The sequence below is a fragment of the Miniopterus schreibersii genome, assembly GCF_964146895.1.
Source record: "Miniopterus schreibersii genome assembly, chromosome: 13".
In the NCBI taxonomy this organism is placed as follows: domain Eukaryota; kingdom Metazoa; phylum Chordata; class Mammalia; order Chiroptera; family Miniopteridae; genus Miniopterus; species Miniopterus schreibersii.
The window spans coordinates 26,399,514-26,419,440 of record NC_138113.1 but is presented as its reverse complement, the minus strand read 5'-3'; the positions used below and the strand labels follow the sequence as shown (position 1 = coordinate 26,419,440).

Genomic DNA, 19,927 nt, shown 5'->3' with positions numbered 1-19,927 from the left:
TGATCCTCTCTTTCCTCCACTCCAACACTCAGAGATTAAGGCCCAGACTGGTTTGTGAACTTTTAGGAAACATCAGAGCTCACAGAAATGGTCAGGAGAGGGTGCTGGTCAAGAGTTGCAAGTAGCAACTCCTGGGGGAGTTGTGGGTCAGTGGTCATTTCAGTATCACCAGCTATAGAAATGCTAGTTAACTTCAGACGTGTGAGCGTTTTGAGACCATTGATAATGTTGTGGAGGGGGATTATCACCAGAAATCATAAAAAAATTAAAGCTGGCTACTTTTTCAGATTAAAAGCACATACAGTTGTTGTGCATCAATTTTACTAGATTATAGAAGACAAGTAACACAATGCTATGTTAATTTATTTAAGCCCATTTACTTGGAATTGTAGGATTTGTTTAACTTCCTATATGATTTATCCAGGTAATTTATCATAAAAGGATAGGAATTCAACTCTAATTTGAGTACTGATAAAACTCTTTATACTCATGATCAAATAGAATGCACAAAATAAACTTAGTCAGAAATCAATAATTTGGATGGTATAGTCTAATTGCAGATGAATCCAATGGAGAATATAGAATATACATAATGTACAATAAATTAATACTTGTTTGTTTTACATGAGCCCCTTCTACCCTCTCGTCTGCAGTTGCTGTATTTTACCATCTACCTTTTTCTCAGATCGTTATGACTTAGCCCTTCCATAATCACCGAAGTTTTCTCTTCCCCTGTTTTAGACTGTTTTTAGGCTTCCAAACTGGTGGCCATAACTTCTTAGTTTCTTAATGTTAGAATTTTATTCGTCTTATCTGTGTCATGGTCCTCCCCTTTCCTACCCGTTCCTGAAGAACATGGACCACCTTCCCTGGAGTTAAAGGCATGTGATTGAAAATACGTAAGATGATAAACATGAATCTATTTTCCCGGGGAAAGTTGCCTAGCTCCACAAGAAGGTTCCTTGGAGATGAGCTGCTTGCCTAGCCGGGGTACATCCAGATATATAAGAGGTGATTTTTGTGTTCCTTCCCTACAACTCTCACATAGGAATCTACTGTTTCCTTGGCTAACAATTAGACTTAAAACTCTCCTTGTTATTTTTCACAAACTGTATGATTTCTTTGTCTACAGATATATCCACAGGCAAGATCTCAGGACAGGGGAATAAATCAGAAAATACTTTGTGGAAATGCAGATTGGTCTTAAACCCCCGCTTTCTAACAGGTTCTTTGTGGATCTTTCATTTATGTTGAGTGCTAATATCTGCTTTCCTGTTAATCTGTTTCCACCTATTGGCTTTTCCTCTAGGTACAAAGCCATTAAAGAATAAGCCTCCATTTCTTCTATATGAAACCCTTCCAGGCCTTGAGGATGTCTATAGTATCTTCCTTAGCCTCTGCCACTCCTGACTGAATATGGCCCTTCTGAGCCAGTGGTCACTCTCACACTTGTCAGTGTATCTTTTAAAACAGGGTACCCAGCATGTTAAACCATACCCCGATATATGTCTTATAGATTTCAATATATATATAAACAGTTACATCAAACTAATGTCTATTATTACACTTTTGTGTTCAGTGAAAATCTCCTGGTTCTGCCTTGTGCTAAGGACTACAGAATCAGGCCTCTCACTCTGTGCTTATGCTATTGATTTTCTCAAACCTACTTGCAGGACTTTATGTGAATGCTGGTTAATTTTTCCTGCTCTAAAACATATGGGAATCTGATGAAGACGATGATCTGCCAGTTGAAAATGTGTTTTATGTGCTTTAGGATAATTTAAACAATCTTCACTTCTTTGGGGCCTCTGGAGTTTCCTACTAATTTTTATTTTCATTTACATGAGCAGTGTGTGTGAGGAAGAAAAAAGACAAAGCCCAACTTTAAATTTTTATGTGGGCCTTTGAAGACTGTAGAAAGCAATGACAAAGACATTCTTTGGTAGGTAATGTAACTATTGATCTTATGCCACAGTGGTTTTCTGGCTGCCCAAGTCAACAACTTGTTGCTTATATGCATTTAATCACGGTGTGGTAACCAAGAGTTAGGGCAATTGAAACTCTTTAGACAGGTAATTGCATGTGTACTTCAAAGTTAATAATGGCGTTGCAGAATGACAGAATATTAAATGCAAAGGAATTGTTTAGATCAATATTTGTTCCTTAAAACTTCACAAACAGCCCTTGCCAAATAAGTGGTAAGCACCTGGTCAATAAGCATGTCTGAGTTATGCACACTGCTGCCTTGAAACTCTAAGTATGAAACTTAGTGGCATTTTCTTCTTGTTCAACAGCCTTGGCTAGCCTCATTTCCCAATTGTCATCTTTAAATGGGACTCCTTTATTAAAACCACTGACCTAACGTTGTTAAATGCATGCGGTTCTGAAGGAACCCAAGGCATATCCTGACTCTAAAATCTCAGTTCTGGGGCAATATGTTATCAACTTTCCTGAAGGATAAACATCTCCCCAGAGCGCAGAGTGGCTCACTTACTCAGCTGGGCAATCATCCTTCCAAGAAATTACTTACATATTAGGTATGCATTTAGTTTCCAAAGACTGATAACCTGACTGACATTAGGTTAAAAAGAAAAGAGTTTACTTTTCAAATTTAATAAGAAGTCTAGAGGTAGATGATAGGTGGCTACCGTAACATGGAGTCTGCCTTCTTGCTTCTCCATCCATAGAATGTGAGTTTGGACTTGTAGCCTCAGAAGGGGTATCTCCCATTCACATCGACTGCATTTCGGGCAGGAAGATTAAGGTTTTGTAGCAAAAAGGCAAAAGGTTGATGCTCTCCAAATCTGCCTCTTTAAAATAACCTTTCCAGTGACTTCCATTAACATTTTCTCAAGATTAACTGGGTCACAAGGGCACTCTGACTCTAAGGAAGTTTGGGAAATGAAGTATTTTTAGTGGGGCATTTAGTCACCCTAAGCACTTTATTTGTCCTTCCTCCAAAAAAAAAATTGGTTCAATTTCCCAGGGAAATGGCAGAATATATATTGAGTACAGAACCAGAAGTATCTGTCACAACTGCCTTTCTATATTGATAGCTTGACCTATGAACCAAGGACTGGGCTGCTCCTCCCCCAAATAAACTAGAATTGAGCAATCACTGATTTTTATAGTGCTTCTTGGTGTGTGTGTGTGTGTGTGTGTGTGTGTGTGTGTGTGTGTGTGTGTGTATCATCTAGTAAGTCACGGGAAGTTACTGGATTCTTTAGTGCCAGCTCTGAGTCTTTTTACAAATCATATCATTTTTATACTATTTTATCTGGGAAATCACAACAAAGTTTCCATTCTTTGACCTGTCAGCAATCAGGCTCTTGATTTCTAATTCCCAGTCTTGGAAACCCAGTGGATTCAAACTTCATTTGCTCAGCTAACCTTTTTTATTGTTTTGTTATTGGGTTGAGGAATTTACGTTGGGTGAGAATCATATCAATCATTTCTCCAAAGCCTGCTTATCTCAGCCATACTGAACAACTTCAACTTTCTTCTAAGGTTATTTGGTTGTAACAGTCGAATTTCATTCTTCTGCATTACAGATCTGTACTCTTCTAATTTGGTTCCTGTGTATAGTTCCTTATTCTCTTTAATTTTCACAAAACAATAAATGTCCTAGTTTGTGCAATAGATTATCCACCAAATTTAGAAACTATTACTCCAATTATGTGTGCAACAGGAAATATTTCCTATGGTAATATACTGGCTTCCTTGCTCTCAATGTCTCTATAGGCTTTTGAGTTAAAAATGCCTTAATATCATCACTATTTTGGCAAACTGGAAAAAAAAAAGACAATTAAGATAAAAGTTGAAGCTTTATCCACTAATCAACTACTCTGAAGCTCAGGTATCAGTTGACAGTGTCAAGGGAAGGGCTCTAGACAGATAAAACCAGACAACTGAGGAATAAGTTGAAATAAATTATAAAATTTTGTCACAACCTTATTATTGAGAAATGGCGACTTTTTGTTCTTAATTATATGACATGATAGTCTTCAGCATAAAAAATGTGCAACTTCCTTAAACACGAGTGACGTAAGCAAATCAGCCTCTAAAAAATGGGCTGTGAAAAGCAGCTCATGATTTTCCTTCTCCACATTTTGTACATGTAACTATTATTTACGTTTATTATTTGAGAGTGCGGTTTCCTCCTCCTTGAATGTAAATGCTCTTTAAGTAGATTAGGATTTTCACACTGATATTCCAGAGCACAGGTTTACGCGACGGGTTTTCTCTAATCTGAACGTGATAATGACTGAGGGCGGCGGTTAATATCCTTGTGAAGCTAAAAGGCAAAGCAGACGTTTGCTGCAATTTACATCGTTTTCAGTTTTCTGATGCTAGCAAATGTGAGCTGCTTCAAAATAAAAATCACCTATATTTTTCCTAAAAAAAGAAAGAAAAGAAAAAAGTCTCCCATATCCGCCCAAAGTTTTCCTTGCTGAGCAAATTACCTTTTGCTTTAGTTTAGTTGTTGTGTGTTTTCCCATGCTTTATAAAGGGTAGCTCAGAGCAGTACAGCATCAAGAAGAGTTTAAAAAAATAATCTCTTCCATTGGGTGGCTGAGAGGGTATGCGTTTGGGGGCCCCTTGCAGTTTCTCTAGAGACTATTTATGTAAATGGAAAAATATCAGTACTACTTGAAGAAATAACTAAAACTTTCATTTAACAGTACAAAAGAGAGTACTGTCTAATCCCTCAAGTAGGAAATTGCTTTTCTTCATGATCCATTGCTTTTGTACTGTTTCTGGCTGCTACTCCCGAAGGAGGGAAGACCCACCTCTGCTGTTCTTCCACCATGTCTCTTGTCTTTCCTCTGTAAGGCCTGGCAGCAAATAATAGTTGAAATGAGTAAATTTAAATAATAATAGTAAAATACACGTCTGATAAGATCTTCAAGTCTGGATTGGACAACACTGATTATACCAAAGTGGGAGATTATTTACATGGGAGCCTGAAATGAGAAGTTAAAAATTTGGCATAGTGCCTGGCAGGTGTGGCTCAGTGGTTGAGTGTCGACCTATGAACCAGGAGGTCACGGTTGGGTTCCTAGTCAGGGCACATGCCCTGGTTGAGGGCTCGATCCCCAGTAGGGGCGTGCAAGAGGCAGCTGATCAGTGATCCTCTCATCATTGATGTTTCTATTGCTCTTTCCCTCTCCCTTTCTCTCTCTGAAATCAATAAAAACATGAAAAATTAAAATAAATTTGGCATAGTATAGCCATGAAGATTGACTTACTTGTCATTCTTTGGTATGTTGCTATAAATGTGAGATGGAATAGACAGCAAATTTTCTAAAACTGGTGATTTTTAGGAAGTAAGCAGGTTTTTTTTTTTCGAGATGCTTTGAATTTTTTTCTTTGACAAATAACAAATCAAAATATTGCCAAATATGAAGAAATATTGATTATGTTTGCAGTTACTCTTCCATTGGTCATTTAAGTTTCCATTTTTTCACTACAATTTAAGCTGGTGTTTGCTGTGCTAGGTAGTAGCATTATTTTAAAGCAAAACACTGTGAATTGGGCCAAAACAGTTCCATTCTAAATATTTGGCTCCTAAATTTTGTTAATGAGTAAAATTTTCATTGCACAGAAAGATAAAAGCTTTCTTTGTCCTTAAAAATTAGAAAAGCAAATATAGTTTAAATTATTTAAGGGTAATGGTAGGTGAGACATTTATTGTTTTTCTCTCTATTTGGATATAAAATATTAAGTCTAAGAAATGATTTTGTATCTCTTTGATTAGGTAGCTAAAGCAATCTAAGGGTAAACTAGTTCATTGGAAAATAATATATGAAGCAATCATTGGGTATGCATTTAAAAAGTCATCAGAAATGCTTTGTTTCAATACCTACCATGTGTTAAATATTGAAGAGCACACCATATGCTTAATGAAGGCTTCATTAAGAAGACATTAGTAGACGAAGTCTACTCACTGTATGGTTTATTTTATTTAGAATACAATGAGGTAAGTCTGTTAGTTTGCAGACATAATGCTTTCTACTGAACCTTAACACAACCAGAACAATTCCACAGAGGTCTACAGACCTACTAACACCTGTCAAGATAAGCTCACACTTCTCTGGGGGAATCATCTCAGTAATAGACCAGAGAAAATCTGAGGAAAATAATTCTTTCTTGAAAGAAAAAGAAGACAGATAAAAAACACCACCACCCACTGATTAATGATTTTTCAAAATGCCTTAGAGGTGATATAGTTCTTATGCAAGTATCCAAAATATAATCTAAAAATTTGTATCATCTGTTTTTTAAGAATAAATGCTTTGGAGTATAAGTATCCATTTTGGTATATTCTAAGTGATTTGAAGTATGTGAAATGATCACGCATTTTTGAATTGAGCCACTGAAAGTTTTTCTGACACCTAGAGCTCAACCTTTCCTTGCCCATCCCAGAACAAATATATTAGATTATAAATTCTGCTATAGTGATATTATTTGAATGGTTATAGTTGAAATGGCGCCAATATTTCCATTATAGAACCCTATTTCCAAAGATTTATAAGTTTGCTATAAATGCTTGTTCTGCAATTCAGGTTGGCAGTAAGCATCTTTGGTTGGTGTTTTTATTGTGTGTTTTTTTCTTCTTTTACGTAGTATGGGAAAGAAAGACATCTGTTTATAGTCTGAGCAGGAAAATATGACAAAGAATTCCATTATTCAACATAACCAATTTATTTAGCCTTCAAATTAATGTTCAGGCTAAATTTATTATATGTTTTAAGCACTAAATGTCCTAAGCAAAAACCTGCAAGAATTAGTTGAAGAGGATTCGTTTCCTTTTTTGGTTGTTGTTGGTTTGGTTGGTTATTCGAAACCCCTAAACATGGAGATATACTTAACTAGTTGCTCTGATACTTGATTATTTCAACACAATTCCAATATGAATACAGTATTACGTATCTTGGGTATTTTTAAAAGATATTTGTTAATGGTTTCTACTTGAGAAGGCAGCGATAAATTGGCGGAGCTCGGGAAATTTTCCAGCAGAGATGTCCATGTTAACATTGGGTAGACTAATGAGGGGAATTAAGAGGGGGAGGGAGGAGAAAAGATCGTTCTTCCAGAGGGAATCATGTGGACGATGGCAGAGAGGAGAGGGGTGCATAGTGTGTCTAGGGAAGAGAGAAGTTGGTGTGGCCGGAGCCCGGGATGCTCTCGGGAAGAGGCAGGAGCTGAGATGCAGGTGCAACAGGAGGGAGCACAGAGGCTGGTCTGGAAGGGCTCTCACGCCCTGCAGAGCTGCGCTTTACCCGGAGGCAGAGCTCTGCGGTGGGACAGGCCCACTCACTCACCTCTAGCACTAACATCAAAATAGAGCTCTGACAAAATGTGTAATCTAATCTATTTGTCCTGAATTGAATGAGGATTAGATTATAGACTCAGATCAACCTGGTTAGAGGTTTGATTCAGATTTCATGATTAAGGCCCTGTCAGTACATTCAAAGGACAATGTAGGCTCTAGAACATACATTTGTAAAGAGAGATCAAGTGGGTTTATGCTCTGAGTGTACAGGCATTCAAGGAATAGAACTCATGGTGCGTGCATGATTTCTGGTTCCCGATTTAAATATCTGTATTTACTAGGGAATTTGAAAATTATGTCTTGGTTTTTGTATCACCTTGAACTTGCCTTATGCTTGTCCTCTCATTCTCAGTGTTCCTTTTCTTTCTTTTTTTTTTTTTTCCCCCCTGCAGTAATGGGCATGTATGATAGAATGTGCTGGTGAATGCAGGCAGACAGATCCCAGGTTGTCAGTTCTGGGCACTGAGCTTTTCTATAGCTGATGCTGGCCAGACTGGAGGCCTGCTATACCGAGACCTGAAAGATTGTTCTTGGTTTTTTTATGGTGACTGACTATTTGGATGGTCAGTATTAGGTTTTATATGAAAGAAAGCATTCTTATCAATTCTGATTTATTTTCTCCATACCATCCCCCTCTCCCACCCAAAAGAGAAAGAATAATTAATTCTAAAAATAAATAATAAGTGCTAAGTGCTAATACATATGTACTATGTGCCAGACACTATTCTAAATGTTTTATATATGTCAATTCACTTAATCTTCACGAGGACCCCACACCAACTCCTTTTACTGAAGGAAAAAAATGGATGTTAAAGAATCTGCTCAAGGCCACATGGCTAGCAAGTTAGTAGAGTCAGAATAGAATCCTGGTGTGGTTCCTGAGTCCCTGCCCCTAGCCTCTGGCCAGACTAACCAGAGGGGCTCAAATGTAAAAGGTGGGGAGGAAAAAAATAGCTTTTTCCAAGTAAAGGGAATTTATTGTTGCGTGGTGTGAGGTAAGGACATGTATGTCTATATGGTAGACATCTTGAAGCATTTAAAACATTCTTTAAAGAAGAGATCTGAGAACAGCACTGTTAAATGTATAGAGTAGGCTGCAAAGGAAGTGAGATCATTGGTAAGGAGCTTAATTAGAAAGCCCTCCCTGTATTGGTAATAAAACCCGGGTCAAAGACTTTGACATTCAGATAGAGCAGTGGTTCTGAAAATCTGGTTTCCCTGGGCAAGCAATATCAGCATCACCCAGGAACTTGTGAGAAATGCAAATTATCAGGCCTTTCTACGGATCCACAAATCCAAAGCAAGGCAATCCATGATTTAATAAGCCGCCTAGTGATCCTCAGGCACACTCAGGCTTGAGCACCACAGATTTAGAGAAGCAGAAGCTGAACTAAGAAATTATTGGAGAGATGGCCAAACTTGATGATAGACTAAGCGGGGAGTGTTTAGAATTAGGCTGAATTAAAAATCACAGTCCAGCTCAGTATCATTATTACGTCTTTAACACCTATCTAAAATGGGTACATATGAATAGATAACAATCACTTATACTTAGTGCTTAATGTATTTTAGAGACTGCTCCAGTTTCATTACCTGTAGTGTTATAGTCACATTGCAGATGAGGAAACTGGGACGAGGGGCTATTTAACTGAATGTCACAGGAATAAAAACAATCAACTCACATTCAAACTCACAGCCTGGCACTTGTCGCATTATGAACACATTCAAATCAAAAGAGCATGAACTTATATAAGAGTTTGGAAGCAACACCATTTGGCTGAAATAACTATACAAACAATATAAGATGAGAGTGATTGAAAGATGGCATATGATTGGTTGGTGCCCAAACAATGCCCACAACACTTAAAGATGTAGTTATAGAGAAATCTCCATGAGGTTTCCTTGGTGCTTAGGCAGGGAGGTGTCATAAATGGATATTTTACATAAATAAGACAAGGGGAAAGATAGAGACCAGAAGATACTGCAGTGCTAAACACTGCTAACCTTAATCAAATAAATCTATTCATGTTTCTCAAGTCAAACTGTACAACCAGGCTTTAATTTAATTTGAGTGAATTGGGCATCATGTTGGCTAATGTTGGGTTCCTATGAGTTCCTCTCATTTGTTATATCAGTTCTACGTTAATAGCTAAATTGACTGAATTCACCAATCTACGTCTTTGACCGGATCCTGGGTGGCAGGAGATGGAAGTACACTTCCAGATCTGACTTTTCGGCAGCATTATTACTTCCATAGGCCTTAAGTTTATCATCTGAGAATGTACTACAAAATCCCCAGGGATGCTTTTAGCTCTGGCATTTCTCATTTTTTATTTTGTGTTTTTTTTTTAAATATTTTTCCTGTTTTACTATTAATACTCTGGCCCTTCTATTCTGATCATTTCTCAGAATACCCTTAAGGACCTGCAGTAACCCAGAAGGTAACAGGCTGAGAGGTTCCTCTTTACAACTTCATGAGTGGCACCCTCCTCTGAGTCTCTCCCTCTATACTCTGTCAGTCCCAGCTCTGAATGCAGGTAGATGAATCTGTGGGGTCTGCTCGCCTTTTCCTTTGTGCTGACACCGGTAGAAATGCGAAACGCAGGACTGACACTCTCCTCATTTTTAATTTTTAAAAGATTGGTGCTGCCTGTGGGTTTTAATATACTTCCCCTCTGCTGCTTTTTAGTGTCTACTTTTTTATTTAAAAAGCTTAATACTGAGCTGTAAAAATGTCCAATTATGTTTAAGAAAAACACGAAAAGGTTGAAAGTGTCTGCCTGACAACCATCCTGTTTCTGGAGACAGAAGGGTTGATTTTTGGAATATGAAAAAAATCATTTGAAATGACCTGTCCTTTTCCATCTCTCCCCACACTCCCCCTTCATTCATTTTCCTCTCTCCTTCCATTTCCTTTGTTTCATCCCCTCAGCTTTCAAACTCTCTTCCATTTCTTAACACCATTGTCTGACTTACGCTGCCTGCCTTCTTCTTCATCATAAATCAACTGTGAATGGACCTAGGACAGTTGACCACGCACAGCTATTAGGTTCTATCAGTAGGCCTCAGTAACCACAGTTCTTAGAGGAAAATGAGGGTTGGCCATTATGCCAATTATTTCTATGAGTCCTGGTCATAGTGAATGTAAGATGCAGACCAACGCACGCTACAGAATCAGACATTTAAGGAGGCACAAAATCGCGTAGCCTGTCCTGGCCGCTCGATGAGGTTCCAGCTCTTGGTTCTTTTGGTTGCCTGAAGAATGACTTTCAGAAAAGGTTTCCATGAAGCAAAGATGGCATATTTCAGTGGCAGCATCCAGCTCATCATCTGTCACAACTAGGTGACTAAGATCTGTTAGGGGTCACTCATAGCACCTACTTCGCATGGTTTGGTGATGATTAAATGAGCTAATACATTTAAATCTCTCAGAGTGTACAGTTACAAATGTTAGTTCTTATTACTATTGTTATGCACCATTCCTTATAGTAAAGGGTGAAAGGCCTCTTATATTTACATAATCTATTTAGTAGAATCAAAGCATGTCTATAAGGTATTTTGGCCAGTCCACATAACTTGAATATTAATGACTTCAACATAGATAACCCATTGCTAACTTTCATTACACCAAATGACAAGTCATTTATTTCATCAATGATGACCTACTTCTAACATACATTATAATTAATTAGAAAAGCCACATCATGATGGGAGATGATGATAGCTCAAGGCTTTTAGAAGCCACCTCTGGCTTCTATAATTCTGGCCGAGACACTGGAGCATAAATTTCTGATGAAGACAACTGACTCTCTTGGGATACAGAATAACACTAGCACACATTTATATCCCACTGTCTATGCTGAAATATTTAAGAGTATATTTCAGGGAGCCAGGCACCATGTCTCCTGCAAGCAAGTCTTCACAATTTGTCAAATGCTGCCTCAGTTTCCTTTAAATAGTGCAGTTCCAGCCACAAGAACTGGCCAGCTAAAAAGACATAAAGAGTAAACACAAGCTTTATTTGCTTCACCCACATTAGGCATGTGTTTACTCACAAGACTTTTCTCCACTCTCTGTACAGAGTCGCTCCTTGTTCCACCAAATTACAACCATTTATAATAAATATTGCAGCATCGGTATCACAGCATCCACACTAGAACCTCCTAGGTATTGCAAAGGTGCCCTAGACATCTGCCTGAAACACTACAGCTACAATTTCTTCTTTCAAGGAAGCAATAAATACTTCTTTTTTAGCTCTTGAGACTCTAGTAAAACTGAAATTTCTGGCCTATCCTTTCCCTAACCCTGTCTTTATCTCCCAAGGTCCCAGACAATATAAGACAGACAGGGGAGCCTCTTCTTCACTGAATTCTCTTGAGAAGGTTGATCAGAATCTTCTACAAGTATTCTATTTCTATGGCTTTAATTTACAGAAATAACTCTCCAAAATCCCAGACCCATCCTTCCCTGTTAATCAGGAGAATAACACATACAGTCATTCTTTATTATTTACAGATATGAATTCATCTCCTCACTGAACTGTGTAACCCCTGAGCCCTGGCCAGGTAGCTTAGCAGTTGGAACATCAGTATGCCAAGGATTCAGGTTTGATCTCAGGTCAGGGCACATACGAGAATCACCCAATCGATGCATAAATAAGTAGAACAACAAATTGATCTCTCTCTCAAATCAACAAAAAATAATACAAAAGAAAGTATCAAGAAATGTGTAGCCCCCAAGTCAACACTCATGGCACTATGCTGGTTTTTAACAGAAATGTACCGAGTGGCGAAAAATTTGAGTCCCAACACCCAGGTTCCTAGCTGAGGTCAAACAACCCAACACTCTGCCTTGTTGTTTCAGCTCTTGTATTATAAACAAGTGGCCTTTTTGTGGTCTATTTAGTGGCACATTTTTCAAACTTTTTTGTGCTTTTTGTTGGTGATTTTGCTGTTTAAAATGGCCACTAACCATAATGCTGAAGTGCTAGCATTCCTAGGCAGAAGGCCGGGGCATGCCTCATGGAGAAAACAGGTATTAGATAAGCTTCATTCCGGCTTGAGTTATATTGATGTCAGCTGCGAGTTCAATGTTAATGAATCAACAGTATATACTCAATAAGATGTCTTTAAACAGGAAAACACATAAAACAAGGTTACATATTGATTAGTGGATAAAAGTGTTGTGACCAGAGGCTGCATGAACTTAACTCCTTGGAGTTACTGTTCAGGTTTTGCTAATTCAGTGTTCACGGCAACGTTACAGACCATAACTACGGGGAATAATGAGAATTAACTGCATGTTCTAAGGGACTAACTTACATTTCACATACGCCAGGCACTAGAGGGAGTAAAAAGAAAGACTGGACTCTGTTCCCCTTCAGGAATTCTTGTAGTTGGGGAAGGGGGGACAGATTAACACTACACATGAGGGCATTGGAGGACAATGCAGCACTCTTCATTTCCCTTGGATGCAAGGACCTGAATGAACTGTGCAGGCTAATCAGCTCGTTACGCTAGACCTATATGGGAGGCAAGGCATAACGCCTTAATTGTGGGGAGCATTTGATATATTTTAAATCACTCTCACATTAAATATTGCATTATATGCTTCCTGCCCTGTGGGATTCTTAGGAAAGATAGGAACATGACTATTTTATAAAGGAAGCCAGCGAGCCTCAGGGAGAGGCTAAGGAGCTAATCTGACATAACCAGTAAATGGCAGTGCCAAGAATGCAGCACAGGTTCCCGACCTCCTAACCCACTGCTCTCTCCCTGCGAACACGGTGAGAGATCAAATTCGGAATCCGAACCTAGAGTCCTCAAACCATACTGCCAGGGCGATTATCCTCTCCTTTCCTTTGGAAGCTTTACTTGATATTGCAAAAATGAATAATCACCACCCTTGACTGGTGAGTGAAGACACGTATGCTAAAAATAATAGAATGAAGAGGAAAGGCCTGGAGATGAGGCTGGCAACAGGACACAGCGGAAGGTGCAGGATTTGGGTCCTGTTGGTTTTTGAGCGGCTGGGGAAATTTGGGAGATAACAGCTTAGTCAAGTAAATAAAAGCATGCTCTCTAACATGGCCAAGCCATTTCAATTAGTGAATTGAAGAATTATCTTTTGTAGTAGAATGACATAAACGTTTGGCAAGAATGTGAGATGATGGATTGCTACGGATTTGATTTGGTGGCCCCTGGACACTCTTACAGAGTGACCACCGAAGTCCCTGAGTCGCCTCCCTGCGTGGACTATGAAACAATATAGAAGTCTAAATGGCCACTTGTGTGAATGGTTGATTTGAGCCAAATCCTCCTAGAATTACTCCCCCTCCCCAATATATTTGTTGATATAAGGGATTATATAGATGATGAGAAGCCTTTGGAAAGTAGTGCCTATTCTGAGTTGTTTCCTGTTCACTTTAAATAGAAATAAAGAAAAAATGTCCAGTCACTAGACATGTCATTGTTTCTATCATCCTTTGAAAGCTGGAGGACTGTTTCAGCCATAATCTCAAACCTCCACGGCCAGCCCCCAGCGACTGGTTCTCCTTGCCAAGTTCGCTTGCTGTGCTTGCTAGCTTTTTTAGATTTTTTGATGTGTGCTGGCTTTGCTGGTCTTTCATCCAGGGCGCTCAGATTCCAGTTAAAAAGCACTGCCCTTCCCCAATAGGACATCAAGGTCCTCTCTTTCTTGGGGGCACTGGATTTAGGAATTTTTGTTTCTTGATGCTCTTTTGCTACTGAGGCAGGATGGGAGAAAGGCAGAACTCTGCCATTATGAAAGATCACTGCAGCTGGGTTCTGTGGAGATCTTGTGGGCTCTTAAATATCCGTAAAGAGTCTGAAATACAAGCACGCTGGTGCCTCCTGTTCCTCTCCTCTGCCGCCCTGTTTCGCACCTGCCTCCTTTCCCTCCTTCCTTCTTCCCCTTTCTGTTTGTCCCTCGGCCGCCACACTCAGGAGCCTCCCGAGCTCTCCTGCGCGTTCCCTGCACTCTCACTGCCTCGTGAGCTATGGAATTGTTCGTGGGAACCAGGACTCTTTGTTATCCGTAATATCTGTAATTAACAGGTCATCAGAGCTGACGCTGGAGTAGAGGGTGTCAGGCCATATTTAGCAGATGGGGTTTGAATACCTGGCAGAACAAGTTTGGTCCAATAAAAAGAGCCAGATTCTTCCCCTTTTAGGAGCTCTCAGGCCGCTGGTTGCATCTAAGCCACAGGGGTAGGAAGGGCGCCGGCGGCAGTGGTAATTCGGTCGGGGGGAGCCCCCGGCGGCGGGGAGCGCCGCTCCCCGCGCCCCCAGCGTCGCCGCGCACGTGTCCCCCCGGTGCGCCGGGCGCGCCTGAGCGCGGCGCCGCGGGACGCCTGCGGGCGCGGGGCGGCCTCCCCGCACATAGGCTCGCCCTCCGCAGTGCATCCCGGCGTCGGTGATTTGCTGTTCGGAGACTGCAGATTTGCATAGAGCCCCTGCTCGCCGGGCGCGCGGCGCCTCTCCGCTTCCTCCCCTTTGCCCTCCGCGCCTCGGCTGCTTTTCCTCGGCGCCCCTGCCCCGTGGACGCCGCTCGCTCATGAGGGCGCACCCTCGGCCCCGAGCCCCGAGCGCGGCGTGAGCGGGAGGCGGCGGAGCGAGGCTGCGGGGAGCGGGCGATGCGCGCCCCTGCTCCGCGCGCTGCCCGCGGGGGGCTGGCGCCGGCTGCCCAGCGGGCCGGGGCTGGGCGCGGGGAAGGGGCGCGCGGAGCCCATGGGGTCTGCTGCTCCCCGGGAAGGAGGCTGGGCCGGCCGAGTGGGCTCCCGAGCGCCCGCGCACGATGCTGAGTGGATTTACCTAGCGGCGCGGCGGACGGCTGTCATGTAGAAGTGAGGACCCTCCGGGCGGCGCTTTCAACCGGTCCCGGCCCCCACCCCCGGCTCCGCTCTCCGCCGAAACTCTTTGGGAGTACCGCCGGAGCGCCGGGCGCCCTGGAAACCTGGGCGCAGCCGCCCGCTCCGCACTTGCTGTTCCCGGGGGCCGCCTTTCCGGACAAGCCCCCCACCGGCTGCATTCGCCTCGGCTATGTTTGGGATTCTTTGGGGTGCAAGGCACGGCGGACTCCAGGACCCCGAGAAGACTGTCCGAAGGAGGGAGAGGATGGGCGCTCTGGCTCGGTGAGGCGGCGCCCCGCAGCCCGCCCTGAGCCGCCCGCCCCCCCGTGCCCTCTCCCCTCCCTGCGCCCCAAACTTTGCCTCGCGCGGTGGCGGCCCCCGGGCGGGCGCCCCGCCATGTACCAGAGGATGCTCCGGTGCGGCGCCGAGCTGGGCGCGCCCGGGGCCGGCGGCGCGGGGGGGCGCCTGGCCCTGCTCTGGATTGTCCCGCTCACCCTCAGCGGCCTTCTAGGAGTGGCGTGGGGGGCGTCCAGCCTGGGAGCGCACCACATCCACCATTTCCATGGCAGCAGCAAGCATCATTCAGTGCCTATTGCAATCTACAGGTCACCGGCATCCTTGCGAGGCGGACACGGTGGGTCTGAGATGCCAAGTTCTCCCGCGTCGCTCCCTGGCTACCCCCTACCCACCCCGCGCCCGCCTCTCGGCCCCTGAGGCCGGGAGAAACGGGAGCTCGCGGACGGGGGGGCATTTGGGTGTGCTCGGCGGGCGCCGCGAATCTCTTTGAAGACAATGGAAGAGGGATGGGGAAGGCGCCCGGTGCGTTTGTGGTGAGGGGTGGGGGGTGGTCCTGTGGGGGTGCTGGAGGGAGACGCGGGGCACCTATGGAAGGACCCGATGGCTGGGCACCTGGGCCCCCTGGGAAGGGGGCGTTACTAGCCAGAAGGTCACTGGACGTGGCTGCGGGGGCTGCGCTCAGCCGGGGACCCAGCGCCGGGGCAAGAAGGGCTCTGCACAACCTTTGTCTGTGCCGTGTGCTGCGCCCCCGCCCATGTTCCCGGGCCTCGGGGAAGGAGAGGTTCCAGGCTGCCCTCCTCCAGAGTGCCCAGGCTGCAGTGGCAGTGAAGCCCTGGGTCCCGGACTCGCTCAGCAGGAGGCCACGGGTCTGTCCCTGCCTCTTCCCTATGGAAAAGGTGGGAGGGTGACTGAGGCTGCCCAGCCCCTACAGGGCTCCACCGAGACCTCTGAACACCGTCCCCTTTCCCCAACCCCACACACATATTCACTTGTTTTTCTTGGTGATCGGACTGAGCTGTTTTCTAAATACAGCAGAGGCTTGGCTCCCCAAACCCATCTCCCTGAGGGTCATGTCTTCGGGCTACTGGGGTAAGGGATGCCCTGCTTTCTCTTTCTTAAGCTTAGTGCTTCCCAGCGAGGGCAGATGGGCCAATGCTGGCTGGTGTAAGTCAGGAGGTCTGCTTGGAGGAGGAGAATTTAGAGCAAAGGGAAGCTATTCTCCTCCCCCTGGGTTCTTTTGTAAAGAGCAGAATGTGAAGAGAAGCCTCGGTGGGACGGGTTCTTTCTCCAGAGTGGCCAGCAGTGTAAGGCCGGGCTCCTCTCATCTTCAGATAAAAGTCGATTTCAGATTCCCTGAACTGACAGTAGATAAAGTATCAAACTGTTTTTGTGAACCTCTCCCCCCTCCCAATCTTCTGCCCCAGTGTAAAGTCCACTACTTTAGAAAGCAGGGCAAAAGTTGTTGTGGACACTCTTTCTTATATTCCACCCCTCCCCCTTCCTTTCCTTGCAGGGCCCTTCCCTGTTTCAGACTTGGTTCAGCCCTGGACCCTATGCCCTGCCCCTAAGGAATTCCTCTCCCCGAGCACCCGCTGGTTGTACCGGGATGGCCCCTTCCCCTGCGACAGGCTTCCCACCCGGGACAATGCTGGTTGGATGTGAGAAGCTACAGCCTCGCCTAAAGGCAGGGGGAACGACTCCCCTTAGCAACTGCACTGGAGCAGCAGGGAGACCCGCCTCACTGTGGGTCCTAGGGGCCCCTGCCCTTCCTTCCCCCAGGTCCCTCTCCAGGGCTCCCTCCAGTTTTGAGCGGCTAGGACGGAGACAGAAGTGATGCCCCAAACTGGGGCTTCTTAGCCAAGAGCAGCCGCCAGGCTAGATCCCTCTGAACCAGCCAAGAGTCTGCCCTCACCACTTGCTCACAGCAGCCCAGGGCTGCTCCCTTACCTGGGTGCAGGTCTCACCCACCGCCCTGCCTTTGTGCAGAATTGTGTGAGCCCCAGGGGAGGGCGGCAAGGGAGGGCACAGGTGGGGCAGACAGGGGTGGTGGTGGGGGGGTGCGCTGAGCTAGATGGCAGCAGGCGAGGGGGTGGGGCGCCTAATGGTACCGGTGGAAGTGGCTTGGCTGAGAATCTCATGCACAGATTCACTTTTCCTTTGCTCTGGCCCTGCCTCTCCCCAGGGAGGTGGGAGATGTGGCGCTGCCTGGGGCGGGCGCCTGGGGCCAGGGGAGAGCAGAGCGCCCAGGGGAGCCTGCCGCAGAGCCGCCCCTCCTCTCCCCCTCCCGCTGCTGCTCCAGCCCGGTCAGGCGCCGTCTGCTGGTCTCCACAAACATTTCTTTCCCTCCAGAATAGAGTGATTGTCTCCGCATGTGAATGAAAAGCCAGGCGCACCTGTCATTGAAAAAGAGAAAGCCTAGAAGGACGGTAGAGGAAATTGTGTGTGAGCAGCAGTTGATGACATTCTTTTGAGTCAGGGAACTTTCCCTTCCAAAGAAACTCCCCATGCTCCTAACACACACTTTTGGGGGAAGCTTTCCGATTCTTTCTTTCTTCTTTAAAATCAGAGTAGCAAACTTACCAACCTCCGCCAAATAAAGTCCTGTGTGCATTTTCCCCACTTCATTCCTTCCTCTCTTGAAAGGGGGAATTGACTCTGGCTGGGATACAATCAAGGGACATTAAGGCTGAAGCAAGCCTGTGAGGGTGGCGGGGAGGCAGAGGGGCCGAGAGCAGGGCAGGCTGGGTGGTGGTTTCAAAGAAGCCTAACGAGGAGGGGTGATGTTGAATTTGTTGGGTCAGTAAACTCCTTCAGTACTCAGCTAATTAGGCTAAGGGTCCACAAGGAAATAATCTTTGAGCCTAACAGAGGAGGGTGAAGGGAAGCACAGAGGTGAATGGCAATATGATAAATTCCTAGCCGAAAATCAGGGCAGGTGTAGTCTCAGAATTGGAGACCATTGCAAGTGTGCATATGTAGGTGAACAAATGAGCCAGCCTGTTTGTATCAGAATTTCTTGGAATCGTGAGCCATTTTTCTCACAATGGGGAAAGCATACATCTGCTGGAAAGGGTAAAAGAAAAAATCATGTGTGGTGTATTTGGGGGAATAAAATGAGCCCACCCTCTGTTGTGAAAACTGCAGGGCTGACTATCCGGGTTCATTCTTCTTCATTTTCTCATCACGCCATGCTTCATTTGCACTATTATGAGGTGTCACTTACACGGATTGCAGGGTGCTGAAAGCGCTCATGGCTACCCAGAGCATCTTTTCTGCAAGCTGACCCAGTTGCAGAGATTAGGGTGAGGATTTTTTTTTTTTTTTTTAATGCACATGAGAAGCAGGTTTTGAGAGCTTTGCAAGATCTCATTTTATTTTGCATGTACTTAAACAAATAAATGATGGAAATACCCCCTAGAAAAAATATATTTTCCCAGTTAAACCCACAGCGAACTGTGTGACTGTAAATGATAACAAAGCAAGCCTGCTTGTAATTAAGAATGCTACTTAAAGCCAGCGAGAGCCCGGAGTAGACCAGTGTGCTCATTTAGTGATGTGCCATGTGTGCGGAGCATGGGAATGATGTCAGTGCAATTCTCAGGTTCCGTCTCTGCTCCCGGCTTTCCTAAGCACCTCTGCATAGTTTTGAAAATTAGCTCAGGGCCTCTCAGTAATTTCAGGAGATAAAGGAACGAGAAAGCCATCACAGAACTGAGCACACCAGTGCCAGGCATTCTGCTCTCACAAATATGAGCTCCGGAAATTAGACTGCCATGATTAGCTTATACTATTAAAGGGCAAAAGGCCTTTCCCAGAAGGGAATGTTAACAGATTTTAAAAGTGTGGACTGTAATTGAAGTAGCCCAGTGCTGTTATATAAGGGTAATAATATCTTGCATTTCTAATTCCGAGGCACTTTTTGTACACATACTAAACTTCTAAGACGAGTGCTGTGTTTTGGAGGGAGTTGTGAAGAGGATTTTCCTCATAGGGATACTGAGGCATACGATAGATGCACCAAAAAAAAATAATAAAAAAATAAAATATAAAACCAAATCTCCAATCAGAGTCAAAGAGGAATTAGAATCAAGGCTTCCTGGCCCACAGCCCAAAGCAATTCCATGAGTTCACAGCTTTTGAAACTGGAACTAGGAGGGTCCTCCATGTGCTTTAATGATTGATATCTTGGAGTAGAAATGATCACAAGGAGCAGGGCAGAGGATTTTGCTTCCAGCATGTATTGACAATGAATGCTGTAAGACAGGCCGATGGCCCCTTGCTGGTGTCCCACGGATCACTTCATTGATTCAGCGGGGAGATTTTGGTTTGTCTTTTGTTTTTCTCAGAGGCAGGAGGTTGCTGTTTGAAAGAGCTGATCCCTTTGCTCTTTTGTCTGGCAACCAAGAGAGTTAGCGAAACCTTTC

The 19,927-nt window shown here is 44.2% G+C and overlaps 1 protein-coding gene across 21 annotated transcripts in view; it reads left to right on the top strand.

The window, feature by feature from the left end:
* The window catches only part of NRXN1 (neurexin 1), a 916,928-nt gene that overhangs the window by 556,138 nt on the left and 340,863 nt on the right, over nt 1–19,927 (top strand). Inside the window, exon 1 of one of the 21 annotated variants that reach the window (XM_081155810.1) lies at nt 14,784–15,840. The exons of 17 other annotated variants lie outside the window; for them this stretch is intronic. In XM_081155810.1, the coding sequence (XP_081011936.1) occupies nt 15,603–15,840 (238 nt within the window). In that variant the 5' untranslated portion in view covers nt 14,784–15,602. Of the gene's footprint in view, nt 1–14,783; nt 15,841–19,927 lie in introns of those variants that run through there. 3 more of the 21 variants (XM_081155809.1, XM_081155807.1, XM_081155806.1) reach the window with 3 other exon arrangements.